Here is a 16241-nt window from a genome sequence, read left to right as displayed (position 1 = left end):
CCCCCGACCGCAGCACTGCAGGTTCTCTGCTCCGGGTGGACAGAGCAGCTTTCAATGAAGAGAAATGTATAACTATTGGTGGTCTACATGCGGTTATTGTCTAATTTTTGTTTTGTTGTGATAGAACTTCTTAAAAACACATGGTACAGATATATTTAAACTTATAAATTAATTCAGTTTAAGTTAATTCAATGGGAAAATAATCTTTGTAATTTTGAGGAGACAAATTATACATGACAGAACGACTAAACTCTGTTAGACTTTCATTGCAATCTCACACACCAGCAGGATCTTTCTAAGGTCCGTGACACACACACATCGTTTGGATCGTGCTGGTTCCTCCAGAAATAACATCAGGAAAGGAGGCGCAAAATGGCCACTCTCCCCATGACAACCCAGAAGAAACTCTAAGTGGAATAACGATGGAGGAAACACAGACTGTGTGGTTCAGAAAGGTCCCCAACCGATTGGTAAAGGCAGCGGTGGATGAATGTGACAGAGGAGTACAAAGAAGAAAAATTGATGCTTGGAAGATTTTGAATAATACTTTTATCTTGTGTTGGGACACATACACCAGCCTGTAGTTTCACTTTGTGTTGTGTAAGTTCTCCCTGGTTCCTCCAAACTCGCTATCACTTTTTGGACTCTCAGCATTTAGGATTTTGTTCCACAGATTCACCTCATTCCTTCTCCATATGAACGTAAAAGACACAAAATAAAAAAAAACATCCTTTATACTGGTCTCACCAGAGATGAATCAACCTCAGTAATTTCCCTTACGGAGCTTCACTCAGGTGATTCTTAGATAAACTACTCTCCTTTATTTTTTATCAGAGCATTTCATTTTGTTCCTGGTTCCTCAAAGGAAAATAACTGAGTAGATAAGTTAAGTTGGTTTCATATACTTCTTTTTTTACTTCTTTTTGACAATTACAGACAAATGGTGTGGGTCCTTTCAAAGTGTCCCTGAGGTAGTTTGGCCATTTCTCTGATCAATGTTCCACAGTTCAAGGATGTCTCAGCTTTGCTCTTAATCTCGTGTGAGATTAATACAAATAAGAGTAAAATGAGGGGGTTACAGCCGCAAACAAAAAGTTTTGAGGGATCAGATGAGCTGTAGAAGTTCCGATTGCTTAAAAGGTTGTAAAATAGTCCAAAGGATGTTTTTCTGGTGGCGAGAAGGGGAAGCCCTAGTTGTTGGGGATGCTCTGTAGATATGTCAGGATGTGCTGGATCTTCACCAGGCGTTCTTTGAGGCTCGTCATGGAGAGGACAGAGAGTTGGTAGCGCGGGTCGATGGGCAGGACGGCCAGCAGCCACCAGCAGCAGGCTGGACCGTTGGGAGTTGCCTTGAAGGGAAGAGGAGAAGTATGAGATTTACGCTTTCACAATAAGGAACCCTTTTTAAGAACTTTTTAAATGTACTGGTGTCAGTTCAGTACTCAGTATCAGCTGATACGCAAAGTCCAGGTATTGTGAAGGGACTATTGAATAGGCATTGAAATATTCTACTTTGAAAGAGTGTTTCACGCTCTCACGACCCCCCAAAATACAAATAGAGCCAAAAACATTAGTATCGGGCAGCACAGGGCGTGCGTCAGTTCCCTGGACTTTTAACGTATTGATCGAATCTAAATGATACTAAGTGCAATCAATACGTGCACAGCTCCTGTGCGGATCTGCCCTATTCTGCTGGAATATTGGAGATTTAATGAAATTCATTTATTCCTGACATTGTTTAAAATTAAATGTACTTTGATCAGGTATCAGGTGAAATGTGACTTTCTTATAATTTCTGCAGTTATCAAAGACCAGGAACAGCTTGTGAGTTCCTTCTTTCAACTGGTATAAAACTAAAGCCCTTCGAGCCACATGATTGATGGTTAAATTAGGTTCTCATTTACTATTCATAGCATTTTTAATATTCAAGTATTACATATATTCTCAGCCCCGCGACACAGTTGAAAACACATCCAGAGCCTGAGCCACTTACAAAATGATCTTAACACTTATAAGGTCGGAAGTGAATAATGTTTATAAAGCTGAGCTACATTTTACTAAGGGAAACATGCACTAGAAGTTTATTTCAGAATTTCTCTCTGGAACAGAAATTACATAACGACACAAAAAATAACACTTGAGGTTCAGTGTTGTGCTTTCCTGTTGCATGTGCACGTGGGAGAGCTAGGGATTCTCCTCATGACACTCTTCTGACGCAATAGGGCCCCGGTGGGATTAGGTATGAAGCACCCATAAAGCTCTTTAGCCTATACTGTCAAAAGACTCTGCTTCGTGGTAGTCCTGGGAGCAGATCTGTAATCCCTTCAGCGCTACAAGCTCGGAGCTGAGTACAGACAACAACTGTACTTGGGTATTAAAATCACTGTGGAATGGGAATCCTTGGTATTAAAGGTTTATCTGAAGAAATCTAAAGAAGGAAAACTCATACAGTGCCTGGTATCAGGACAAAGTCCCTGAAACAGGCGTTCAAGATGTATTCTATTTGTTAAACTAAGCTCAAATATCAGCACAAATATTTGCTCCAGAGCTTCTCAAGACCTGTTACAGTAGAATTTAGAAGCTCCATTCAGCTAATCTTAACAGGGATTGGTTCAAAATCGACATGATTGAAATAGATAGCCACTGCTTTTACCTGGATATCAGCTTCTCGCTCTGGCATGGGTCCAAAGTGCTGCAGGATCTGGTTGTGGAAGTGGACCTTGAGGTTCTGGAACCAGACGCGGGCCTGCTCATACACTGCATCATGCAGCTCAACAAGCTTCCTAAGCACATCACTCTCCTCCACCTGACAGACCAAAGTAAGTATTCATTAATAAATACAGTTTGATGTGATAGGAGAACCGTAGGACTTGAGTGGATAAATATTTTTCAAACAACAATATAATATAGATAATACAAGAACAAGTCGCTGTGGTTCTTACCCTTATGTCTTCCAAATGTTCAATGTCCGCGGTGCTGTAGCCATCCTTCATTCCTCGGGACAGGACACGGAAGCGTTTTCCTCCGATTGTATCTACTACTGATCGCCCGTCAGGCAGGAAGTGGACGCTCCTGATCATCAGCATGCAACCATGATCTACAAAGCTACAGCAATGAACACAGTTTTGAGTTTTGGCAGTTCTTACATAAACCATGTGTACAATATTGATGTGGTGTCTAACTGTGATAAACAAGCAGTAGATTATTTATATGTTTTTAAAGGTTCGTGAATGCCTGCGTGCTTACCCTTTCTGGGGATCATTAATACACATCCCGAACTGCTGCGTGCCCGTTTCCATGCAGCGGCGAATCATGAGGCGGTAACGTGGCTCAAAGACATGCAGGGGACAAGGCACGGTGGGGTACGCCATGGTGCACACAAAGATAGGCACATTCTTGGTCAGGCTGCACAGAGTAAGAGAAGTAGATACACACACTGAGTTCCTTAGAATCTTCTCTACAGACACAAATGTAACACTGAACACTTCATCAGGTCTGAGTAGACAAATATGGAGGTGAATGGAAAAGCTGCTTACTCAGAAAGCTCTTTGGCTTCCTCCAGATGAGTCTTGGATCTCTCTGCATACTCCTGACTCAAATACTGTTTGATCGACTTGTCAAGGACCGTTGTCACAATGTACTTCCTACCTGCTAGATACTGGAGAGGACAGGATGCACGTTAATGATTTGCTACAGAGAACTGACATTTCCTCTAGTATTTAAAAAATGATGATCATTTACCTCTTTTAAACTCTCTTTGCAGAGAGGACACTGAGGTGTGTGGTCCAAGCAGCGTTCAACACAGTTTTTACAGAAGGTGTGGCCGCAGGGCGTCGTCACAGGCTCGTAAAACAACCTGTATACACACGGATACAATAATCAACTGAATGTTCGGTCATTGTAAGCTGGTATTAAAGTGTGATGGTGAATGTTTTCTTTCCTCATGCAGAGAGAACACTCTAAGTCATTGGGGTCCAGCAGATCCTCAGGAACACTTCTGCAGGTTTTAGATTTGGCAGAAAGTTGTTTGGAACCTAAAATCAAAGAGGAAAATGCATTTTACAGTTTATTTTATGGACAAAAGACATTGATGTGGTGATAACATCAGTATTTATTATTTTAATCAAAATTAATGATTTAGCGTAATGGAATATACACAGCTGAATGTGCATTAAACGCTTAAAAGTTTTCGTGCAAAAAGTTGAGATTTAAATGTTCAGTAAAGCTTAACGTACACCATTAAAAAAAAAGTCAAGCTCAGATGCGATTGATTTTTTGGGGAAATTGAGATATCCTCCACCAGGAAGACAGTGCAGTAAAAGGCTCAGCAACTGACCTTGTTTTTTATGCTTGCTACTTCCACTGTCCACAAAATGAGGTTCAATGTCTGACACTGAGAACTTCCTCTTCAGCAGGCTCCCCTTGTCCTGGTCCCCGAGCTGAGGAGCGGAACAAACTCTCTTCAGACCCTCTTCACCACAGCTGTCACCGTGCACTCGGAGTGATTGAGCTCGGCTCAGGCTCAGACTTTCCCAGCGTTTCTAGATGACACAAAACCCAAATTACGACGATGACGATGCTGTGTCAAACGATGTAGTTTGCAGTTGAATGAATCAATCCATCCATGCAATCTTTAGAATTATTATCCAGTGTTTCAATACCTCCTGGTGGGCCCTGTGGTGGTCTAGATGTGCAGAGGCAGCGCGGACCTGGTCTAGTCTTTGGACTGGGCTCTGTGGCTGAGCTTGAGCATCAGACATGAGGGTTTTACTTCGCAGATGAGGCAAAGTGTTGTGCGTGGTCTCCCTCAGACCAACCTTGACGTTCTCATCAGCCGGGGAGAGAAGATCACACAAGATCTGTAAGAACAAAAAACAAACAACACCTCAGTAAGTGAAAGCAGAGCTGCCGAACCATATTTACTTTAACACTCATAGAGCTCTGTGGTTATCTTATGGATACGGTGCAGAGCACATAGCTGCAACACTTTATGATGAAATGCTACTGCCTTGTACAAACACCTCCTGTTTTCACATATTCATGTTTGTTTTAGAGACACAACACATATTTTGTTTAATGAAAATATATAAAGGCTTTCACACAGGTCTCTCTTCACTCTTAAGTTTATTGTATGTTTTAATCTCTCAGTGCAGGCAACGAGAGTGGAGGCATTTCATCCTCATTAATTACCTGCTCTCATTGCATTTCATTTTCATGGGTACAGGGGAGTTCTTCAAGTGTGATTAGAGGCTGCACAAACTTGATTTGATGTTTGATTGATGAACGCCGTCTAGCTCCCACAGAGTAATGTCTGAGCTGTGTCACTCTCTAATAACTAATAACTACAATTATCACCTTGAGGTCGGATGCTTCTAATCACCGCTCTCCGTCTAGACTTGTATACGGTGCAGTGAAGACTTAGAGGAATTTACACTAAAAACATGTATATTTTGTTATTGTTAGCATATGAATGTTAGAGTTAGATTCAAGGCAGCGCTGAACTTGACCTTTGATCAACTAATTCCATTTCTCAGTTAATTTGAGCAAAGTGGACAATTGTGCTCAATGTAATGAAATTCCCACCAGGCATTTCTGATAGATCCCAATCACAAGATTGTGAATCTGATCAGTTCAACTAAACTTTTGTGCCAAATCTTGAGAAACTCCCTCCAGGCATTCCTGAGAAAATTATGTTTCTGTATTTGTGAGAATGAGAAAAGGGATTTTAGCTAGATTTTGATAATGTGACCTTAAAAATCGAAGGGAAATACCATCAATTTCAGACAGACAGACAATACTAAAAATGACTAATATAATTATGAAATATTCACAGTCACATTGGTCATCTCCTTAATCAATGATGTCTCAGAGATAAGCTGCATTGGAAATGGATACAAAACATTGTGTTTTTCTGAGAGAGTATTTAGTATGGCAGACCTGGGTCGACTGCAAATAACTGAAGTTGTTGTCACTGCGATGCTTCAGTCTGTCTTTCCAACGGTGCTAATGTCATTACAGGAAGTCACAGGACTGAACCAGCTGACAGCTTATGAAATTCCATGACAGATCTGATGGAAAGAACGGACATTATGTACCTTCTTAAATGTAGCAAAGAGCATGACTAATTTACAATAAATTAAAGGTCTTTGTAAAATTGTTAAATGCTCGTCCAATTTGATCAGAACCCAACACAATTCCCTGAGCTCCACTTTAGTCTTCGCCTCTCACTGTTTTTTAGTCTAGCTCCTCCGGGATGCGTACGGGAACACTGTGTACCACAGCTCAACTGACTGCCATTCTTGAGAACGACAACATATTTTGTCTGTTTCCCATCGCAAACTGATCACATCATCAGTTCTCTCACCTTCTCCACTTGTATTTTAGCACCGGGGAAGTCCTCGTCCACAGACAGGCAGTGGAGGAAGACTTGGAGAGACTCGTCCACTTGGCCCATCTCATGCAGCACCATGGCTTTTCTAAACAGAGCCTGTCAGGGCAGAAAACAGCAACAGCAAAAGATTAATTATACTTTTGTATTATATTATGCTCCTTTGAAACAGCAGCACAGAACCCATATTGGTAAATGGTAAATGTTTTTGTATGTATATAGTGCTTTTCTAGTCTTGATGACCACTCAAAGCGCTTTACAGTACAGTTTAACATTCACCCATTCACACACACATTCATACAGTGCATCTAATCACAGCAATTAGTTATTCTATGGGGGGCCAACTTCTTAAACATATGTGGAAGTTGCATCCTTTTCTGAATGCAACATCACTATGCTTGTTTATAAATAACAATGAAATGAAAAGTTATGAAAATGACTTCCATGAAATACTTTGCACAATAGACAAAAAAATATCCATGGCCTCAACCCAGACATTTGGTCATCTGTTACTGATGCAATAGTCATTAATAGTTTTGACCTAAATCATTGCCTTCTAAGTTGTTGTCAAGAAACCGTTCTTAAATCATGATACTCTCTCACAACGAGAAGTCAACTCTGTCAGCATAACATCCCACATATTATAGTAATAACAAAGAGAATAAGTTGACTAAATATTGCCAAATAACTTATCACTAATGCAATGAACTGCTGTGAAGCTGTTGGCACAGATTGCTGATGTAGGTTACTTTTTAATCTGATCTCTCAAAGTGTTGGTCCAGTCCAACTGGTTAATGTTCCCACACCCAACACTGACAAAACCAGAAATAAACTCCACCAGAACACAATCAAACAGGATCACCACAATAAATGAACCCTGTCCGAGGCTTTGAGGGAAGCGGTCCTTAAATACCACAGCTGGACCACAGTGGAGACAGAACAGGTAAAACAATTGTACACACTTTTAATCAAGAGAAACTACAGACGTCTGATGCGATTATACACTTTAATATAAAACGATGATTCAGAGATTATAACAAAAAACTTGAGCAATTGAATCCGACATGGTCTTCTCAGTGTTATTGCAGGCAGTCACAGGACAGTCTGCTGACAGCTTATGTAAATCGATGACGGGTCGCCCTGATGGAAAGAATGGACCATGTTCATGTCTGAGAAAGTGAATTTTTAAATTCTGATTTACTTACTTTATTTCTCCAATGTAATATATGTATTTGTAGCATAGTAGGGGTCTACTATTATTATTACTATCATAATATGTTTTAGGAATTTAATTATTATTGTTTTTATTACATAAAATTTGTTCAAATTCCACTTAGATTTGGTTTACAGTCTTGAGTCTGGCCCCTCTGGCCCTAACACTGTGACCTCAGCTCAACTGACTACCAGTCTTCAGGAACATATTTCTCCTAAATCTCACAATGCCATAGCACTTATCACAGCTCCTTCACTAAATCCCCCTGTCCGCTTGTCTTTTAGCAGAAGGAGGTCCTCATCCAGCGGATCCATACACCAGCACAGACAGACAAGATAAGACACACCCCAGACTCCAGCAGGTTTAGGCTTACTAACCTTGGATACTTTTGTGGCATCAACCAAAGTGCATAGAAAGTATTTAAAAAGGCCTTGTCATGCAGTATCACATTTTTTTTACTCAGCAGTTTAACAAATCAGGGTCAGTGAGCCAATAAGCATAGAGCATTGCTTATACCAAGATCTAATAACACAGATGAGTGGCTCTTTGGCATACATCACATTTACGAGCCTATCCGAACAACAGCCGGACATAAACTGGGCTCAAACTGCAGAAACTTGGGGCCAAAATAACCCTTATTCTGCCTCAAGTGGAGGAGAAATCTAGTCTGGAACCTTGTTCGGTACTGATGTTTGGACCCTATCCCCTGGTAGGGTGAGGGGTTATAGAGACATTCCCTAACTTCCCTCAGAATTATCAGGGTTAAATATGTAGGATTTAAAATCTCAGCTGCTGATGGTGCTGCCAAGCAACAATTTACATTCCGAGTCTAACGTCAGCTAGTGTGCTACTGTTGACAGATATCATAAACAACAGTTGAACTCCCACTGGAAAAGTAGATAACCATCGCTGACCGTGTCTCTCTGACCACTTTCTCATCCACTCTTTTAAACACATTAGAGTGAGTTTTCATTTACATTGTTCACATTTTTCCCTTTTTACAAATGGTGTATTTAATAACTGCAATATCAGTGACTTACTTCAGCAGAACAGCTGGTCTCCTGACAAAATTCTGTGTCCTCCAAAGCCAGACGATACTGTTTGAGAGCCATGTAAGCCTCCGCTCGAGACAATCGTGCCCCCACTGTTGAATCTGGATCTGCAAAAGCCAAGGGTAAGAAAAAAATCTATAATTTAACGTGATTTGTTGCAAAATACCTATGAGTGTGTGACTATAAACATGACCATATATTCCTGGAGTTGCAGGCTGCAGTACTGATATTAAGTATTCACCTAAATACCCAGCCTTCTGAAGCAGATTGTACTACAAACATCGCCGACTGATGACTTTTGTTTGTGCACGAGGTTTGTCTGCATTTCATCATAAGTTAGTCTTCTTCATAAACTGAGTTTCAATATTTCTGCACATAACAAGCCACCAATCCCAGTAATGCCTTTCTTTTCATTGAGACACATGGAATTCAGCTAACTTTTCTGATATATGGCAGATGTTAATATGCACGGGACCACAGGTAGCTGGTCTTGTCATTGTAACAAATCAATTAAGTGCCTCTCATCATCTGGTCATTTCTGTATAGATTCTTTAAAGATGACCTGCGCTGTGCTTCACTTCCACAGGGGAATCAGTCGAGTGACCCCTTCTCTGAAATTGACCAAACCAGTTATCTGCATATGTGTGTGTTGATGAAGGAAAACAGGATATTGTGTATACATATCGATATATATATATATTTGTATATATATAGTCACATTGACAACTAAGAGGTTGTAAGCATTACAACTTTGACGTTAACCCTGAAATAGATAACTTGTGATTTCATTATCAAAACTCTCGTAACACAGTGCTTACGTCTGTAAGTCTTTCACTTACTGTCCCAGGAGACTATGTTTGTGTACCAGAGTTCAGCATTATATCACTTGACCTAAATACAATGGGTGTTTCCATAAGCTCTCATAACCAGGTTGAAGGTCCACATCCTACTGTCACGCTTTGTGGCCAGATCCGGGTCTGACTTATGATTCTTTTTTTTTTTTTTAATAACCGTTTTACGAAGAGAATCTCACTCAACAGGATAAATTAAAAAGGCATTTAAAGATAAGGATAAGGAAAATCCTAATGGCTTTATCCTGTGTAGTAAAGTGCTATTTCGGATTTTATGGTTTTCAAATTCGATAAAAAAATGTATGACTTCTCTTGCAGGGCAGGGCTTTACCCATAATGTATCACACGTTTTAGTTTGTGTTAAGAATGGATTATTCCATGAGGGCTTTTTAAAAGAAAAAAAGTAAACACAACTGCCATTCCAAACTCCTCAGGATTTACAGATATCATGAGATTATTTACTTTATCTTGCAAAACATCAAAAATACAAAGAAATTAAGTTTAAACATAGAGGCAACTGACTTATAACTGCTTTCTTTATCATTAATGGATTATTACCATACAAGTATTTTTATTCCTGCCATAACATATGACAGATATACAACAAATATTCACAGCCGAGATGATAAGATCTCCTACTGTGTGACAAGTTGCCTTCGTAATTCAATAGAATTTCAAAAAATTTGACCTATGGTAGTTTTTCAACTGTGAAATCGACTGTCATGATAAACTATTTGATTTCTATCTGTCTTAATTCACTTCACCAATGCAAACTTTCTCAATGTTGTTATTGGAATGGAGTCAGTCGCCTCTTCCATGAAACTACATTCCTGAAAGCAAGATGATTATCAAACTATGTTCCTCCACAGTAGAGGTTCAGTGTTCTTCTTGCATAATATAAGGTCTGGTTTTGGGCCTGTAGCAGGTTCATGTAGACCACCATCACCCCTCTGGCCTCCCACTGACCCACGACCACTGCACCCACTCCCGGTTTCCATACTTATCAAAGTCATAGCTGCAATAACAATGACAACATACAGCCCCCCCACTTCAACTTGTTATAACACGGATAGAATTTGTGTCACGACCTGCCTTATGCAATTTGCATGGACCGCGCATGCGCAACCGATTAACTTTCGTAAACTGGAGTGTTATGCCACCGTCGGTGGGCGGAGCCTGACACCTGAGCAGCATGTGCTGTTTGTGAGACACTTTTCAAAATGTCTTGTTCGTGGAGCTCGAACTCCACCCACAAGAAAAAACACACAAGAAAACACACACACCCCCGTGATGAAGCGTGTTCACGTTGTTTAAACCATAGACTGTATATATAAACACAGAGGGGGAGGGGGTGTAACAGCCGGCTACCCTCCCGCTGCAGCAGCGCTAGTAAACACAACATGGATGTAAACACTCACCTCGCTGGATCACCTCGCTCGCTAACACCGCGGCCTCCTGGAAGCGCTTGCCCCGGCACAGCTCGTCCACCTCGGCCTGGGCCTTGGCCCTCCTCGCCTCGGAGGGGAACCACTTCTCCAGGAGTCCGCACAGGACCACGTTAGCTCGCTCCTCGCCGCTCACATCCTCGCTGCACAGCCGGCACCTGGAGAGCAGCCGCCGCTGGAGACACCTCTTGCAGTACGAGTGTCCGCAGGCCAGGGTGAGCGGCTCCCCCAGGAAGCCGAGGCAGCTCGGGCAGTCGAACGCCAGCACGTCGGGGTCGGGGTCGGGGACCGGACCGGAAGCAGCCTCCGGCCCGGCTCCTTTCCTCCTGAAGCTCCGGAGGATGCAGTCCACTAAGGTGCTCAGCGTCCCGGCTCGCACGGGCCCGCAGCGCAGGGCCGCGGAGAACCAGTCGATGGCTTCTTTCAGGTTGTTCTCCGCCGCCAGCAGGTTGGCTTTCTGGAGAATAAGTTGATGGTGGTCCTCCTCCTCATCCTCCTCCTCCTCCTCTTCTTCATCCTCCTCCGCCGCCGACACGGGGTCCGGCTCCGCGCCGATGAAGAAGGCGCTCCGCTCCTCCGCCGGCTCCTCCACCTGCGGCTGGATCGACATCACAAAAGCGTCGATATAAAATAAATAAACCTAAAGGCTCGTGTGTTCAGAGCCTTGGGGACGCATGTCTCCAGCCACCGGGTCCATCGCAGCGACGCGACCGAACAGGAGATTGCATAAAAAGCTCGGTCACATGAGCAGCAGAGTCGCGCTGTGATTGGTCAGAGCAGCTCGGTTACAAAACATCCTTTGCAAAGTTTCATAACTACGGAAAGGACGTAGTGAAGTTCACTCTGCAGAGAACCAGGCTCCTGCTGATTTAACCCTGAGTGGAGTGACTGGAATATAAAGCAATGCAATGAACCAAAACCACATTATACAACTCAATGTGGGATTTAATAATATATATATATGAATATCTTTGTACAAAAACCTACAAGGGAAACTCTCCCTCATAACAGGTTGTGTAATGGGATTTTATGTCACCTTCTACGTTGCTGTTGTACGTTCTTGACTTCAACCTGTCTGTGTGGAACATTGTGTACAATCTACTGCCAGAGCAATCTCAGACAACATACAGAGGCAGCGTATCTGTCCTTCCTGTGGCACGGAGCCTTAAAGGTCCAGTGTGTTAGACCTAGGTGAAAGGGATCTATTGGCAGAAACTGAATATAAAATATTCCTAGTGATGTTTTCACAAGTGTTTAATCATCTAAATTTATTTTTTTGTTTTTTTCTTTACCCTAGAATGGGCCCTTATATTTAAATTATTTATATTCACATCAGCAGCCATGTTTTTCACAGTAGCCCAAACTGGACAAACTAAAAACCTTTTTTTTTATGTTTTTATGACAACTGAAGGCCACCACAGGTTCTCTTCCATGTTTGGAAGGGGAGGGTGAGGTGAGGTGAAAGGTATTCAGCTGCAACATGCAGATTCTCCTCTAGGTGTCACTAAACTCTTCACACTGAACCTTTAAGTAGCCTCCTTCCCCAGACAAATGTGGGCATTTTTTAGGATGGTGTAATGTGAAGCTAAAGCGACCCATGAGGTACAAGTGGAAAATAGCACAAAATCAAAAGGTGTTTAGTTTGTCCAGTCTGGGCTACTGTAGTGAAATCATGACGGGCTCCGTAGAGAGGACCCGCTCCTGTAATATACAGTATTTAAATATAAAGGTCCCATTCTAGGGTAAAGTACAATTTTGATGAAACACACTAGTGCCAATGGATCATTTCCCCCTCAAAATCTTACACATTGGAATGGGTTAATAGCAAAACTGTATTGTGGAGCGCTTTGTGGTCAAGAACAGACAAACTTTATGTAATCACTCATTAAACAGCTGATAAATTGAGTGGATGAATCTGGAACTTTTCTTTCAAATCAAATTTGCTGTGGTGTGTTAAGTGCACATTTCTATTTCTTTATGCTCCTTCATCCAAGTACTGCATGCTACTCATGTTTTGTCATCTGCCGCTGTAACATTGCAAATTTCCCCATTGCGGGACTAATAAAGGAGTTCTTATCTTAAATTAAAAAATGGGTTAGGGTTGTATGGTTAAACATTTGAGACTTATAAATGTGTTTAAATGTGAAGTACTAGGAGGAGTCTTCATTTGTGTGCGTGTGATTTTGTTTCCTGATGAATAACCCTGTTTCCAATTGTACTGTTCAAGGTTGAATTCATCAGAAACCGATGAAATCATTCTCGTTCACTTGTTTAATCTCATAAATCAAGCTTCAATAAATGCCTCAAATACGTCTCGATTTCCCCCTGAGCTTCTTTCATCAGCTCACAAGATGCCCACTACATAACCAAGATGCCCTTTTCCTTCTCTCTGATGAATATCAGGTCAATGACATTTTAACAGAAATTATTTTTGCTTTTTAGATCAGGACAGAACCTTGTGTTCTCAATTATGATCAGCTGAGAGGCTCACGCAAGAGCTATTTATAAACTGAACCCTCCTCTTGCCTGTGTGGGAATATAAGTCCAGCACACTCACCTTTTCAAACCCACAACTCAATAGACACTTCCTGCACATGGGCTGTTACATGTTCCCCTGAGTGTCGCCTCCCGCCTCTATCATCTGTCATCTCCTGAGGCCAAGCTTTAGCTAACTTCTTCAAATGATCCACTAGCAGGTCGAGGACATAAATGCATTGAAAAAAATCAAATTTATAAAAGAAAATATGTTTATTTTAGCTGAATTGTGCTTGTATTAAACAAACTTGAATAAACAAACAGATCTTATGATCTAAATCGCACTATTACTTTTATATAACAATGAAATAGATGATTGTATTATCAGACCATAGGAGCCATCAAACTGTATTTACTCAATGCATCTTGAACATAGTGTGAAGTCTAAAAAGTGTTGTTGTGACATCACACAGGACAAAAGTCCGACCACACATCCTTTCTGTAAACAAATTGTAGATCTGATTTGTCAGGTTGGTTTGGGCCTTCGTGAATATCTGGACAGAGACTTTATGCTGAAGTTGTTTTTGTTGGAAACCTTTGAATCGGTCAAATAGACAATTATGTCATTTTGTGAAGTCAGACCGAAAAAAATTATCATTATTTGTCCATTCATCTTTTCATTGGTGCGTGGAGAGCAAGAAATATTAATAACCCATCAGCTTGAGGTTGTGTGAGGCCAAACGGGGCGTGGCCACGAAGGAGTGTTGTGGAGCGACGCCTCCCTCTAGTGGTCTATTAGAAGGATTACTCAAAGAATGCGAGGAAAAATACACGTTGGAATTGAAAAGTACAATTAATGAAAACACCTATTTTATGGCATTTAAATGAAATAACAGAAAAGAGAAGACATGAATATATATAAATAGACTATATAAATGTAGAATGTGCATATAGTGATGTTACGGTTATGTATTTCTGTGTTTTATACACAAAAACAAACAATAGACAAGGATAAACTTCAAAACGGGAATAAAATGATAAGTTATATAATTCTCAATCTAAAAAAATACTAAATCTGTCAAGACCCTAGCTTGGAAAATTCTTTATTACCAACATGTTAATGGCACAGGACTATTTAAAAAACACCTGACTGTGAATTTAAGGTAATGTTTTTGATAGCTTAGTAATATATATAGGGAAAGTCCAGTGTGGGCCAAGTGAAGGCCCTTAATGCTACCAGCCTCAGACACAGTGTGACTGTAAATAAGATAATCATCCCTTAGATTAGAACCCTCAGGCTCAGAGACCTCTGGTCGAGGACCTGAACCTGAAAAGGGGAAACATAAGAATATCTATACATATTTTTTTCAAAAGATTGAAGATCCATTGAACTAAGAGGCTCAGAATGCAGAGAAGTCTGATTTATAGAAGAGCAACTAATCGTTATCCATACAACCACTAGAGGGCAGTGCTGTACTGTGTCAGACTTTGTGACGTGCAGCAGGTTCCACGATCCCTCCAGTTTGTTCTGAGACATCTTCGTGAGGAATCAGCCGGAAGTGTTCAGCACCTTCAACATTTCAGAATGATGACGGATGAATATCTTCAACTTGACTCAGAGAAAAGTCTCATGATTCGACCGATGATGTAAAGCTTGCCCATTACAATCATATGAGAAAAACACACTGTTCTACTAAAAATTGTGTTTGGTCAAATGAGTTCCAGTTTTCATGTATTCAACTAACCCAGGCATGCATGTTTATATACTGGTTTATTTTCACCACTGCTTACCTGCTTGAGTTAGTGACCATGCTGATTGTGTCTATATTGTTATGTTGTGGCAGGACAAGGAAAGGCAGAGACGCAGGTACTGCTTACTGTTGTTTATTCAGTAGTCAGGAAGAACAGGCACATGTTCCCCATACGGGAAGTATATATAGCTACAGACTTTACATTTCCCATCGACCCACTGGGTGAGAGGACACACCCATGAGTGCACGCCACACAGCCCCCCCCCCTAACACCCAGAGGGAAAAATACAAAATGGGACAAAAGTCAGTACCTCTCAGGGGGTTTAACGAGGCGACCATAACGGCTACGCCGATCCCCGTCCGCAAACGCAGGGGTGAAACAAGCAGAACTGACATCATTTACAACAGACACAGGATCAGGAGGCACAACTGGAGACAACAACACAGGGGTCTTAGAAGTGGGGCGACCACGACGGGGAACCCGGGCCGGTAGCACCTCTTCGCCGGCCAACAGATGAGCTGGCTTAAGTCTGTCCAACGAAACACGCTACCTGCGCCCGCCCATGTCCAGAATGAAACTTTTAGAACCCGCCTCTAACACCCTAAACGGGCCGTCATACGGGGGCTGGAGGGGAAACCGGTGAGCATCGTGACGCACGAAAACAAACCGAGCGGTCGCGAGATCCGTTGGCACGAAAGACCGAGGAGAAAAATGATGCACGGGCACCGGTGCACAAGCGGACTGTGACGCAGGACGCGGAAAGGGGGCCGAGCTGTGAGGCAGAAACTCCCCTGGGATGCGGAGCGGCTGACCGAGCACCAACTCTGCAGGCGAGGCATCCAGGTCAGCCTTAGGAGCCGAGCGCAACCCGAGCATCACCCACGGCAACCGATCCAAACAGTTTGCAACTGAGAGCGCAGCCCGCAATGACGCCTTAAGCGACCGGTGAAAACGTTCACACAAACCGTTAGCCTGGGTTTGGTAGGCAGTGGTACGGTGAACCTGTGTGCCCAAAGACTTTGCTAGCGCCGACCAGAGCTCCGAGATGAACTGCGGGCCTCTGTC

At 42.0% G+C, this 16241-nt stretch overlaps 1 protein-coding gene across 1 annotated transcript; it reads right to left on the bottom strand.

Moving 5' to 3' along the window:
• Positions 1 to 531: 531 nt before the first annotated feature.
• lonrf1l (LON peptidase N-terminal domain and ring finger 1, like) lies at positions 532 to 11646 on the bottom strand. The gene is made up of 12 exons (XM_061083578.1): positions 10923 to 11646; positions 8642 to 8760; positions 6365 to 6487; positions 4662 to 4859; positions 4337 to 4541; positions 3943 to 4034; positions 3742 to 3858; positions 3537 to 3658; positions 3247 to 3405; positions 2943 to 3105; positions 2654 to 2806; positions 532 to 1349 (listed from the first exon to the last, which is right to left on the bottom strand). The coding sequence occupies exons 1-12, from the start codon at positions 11557 to 11559 to the stop codon at positions 1191 to 1193; spliced, it is 2247 nt and encodes a 748-aa protein (XP_060939561.1). The 5' UTR covers positions 11560 to 11646; the 3' UTR covers positions 532 to 1190.
• Between the last annotated feature and the right edge of the window lie 4595 nt (positions 11647 to 16241).

The sequence above is a fragment of the Limanda limanda genome, chromosome 2 (genome assembly GCF_963576545.1).
Source record: "Limanda limanda chromosome 2, fLimLim1.1, whole genome shotgun sequence".
NCBI classification, from domain to species: domain Eukaryota; kingdom Metazoa; phylum Chordata; class Actinopteri; order Pleuronectiformes; family Pleuronectidae; genus Limanda; species Limanda limanda.
This window is presented reverse-complemented; position numbering and strand designations above follow the sequence as displayed.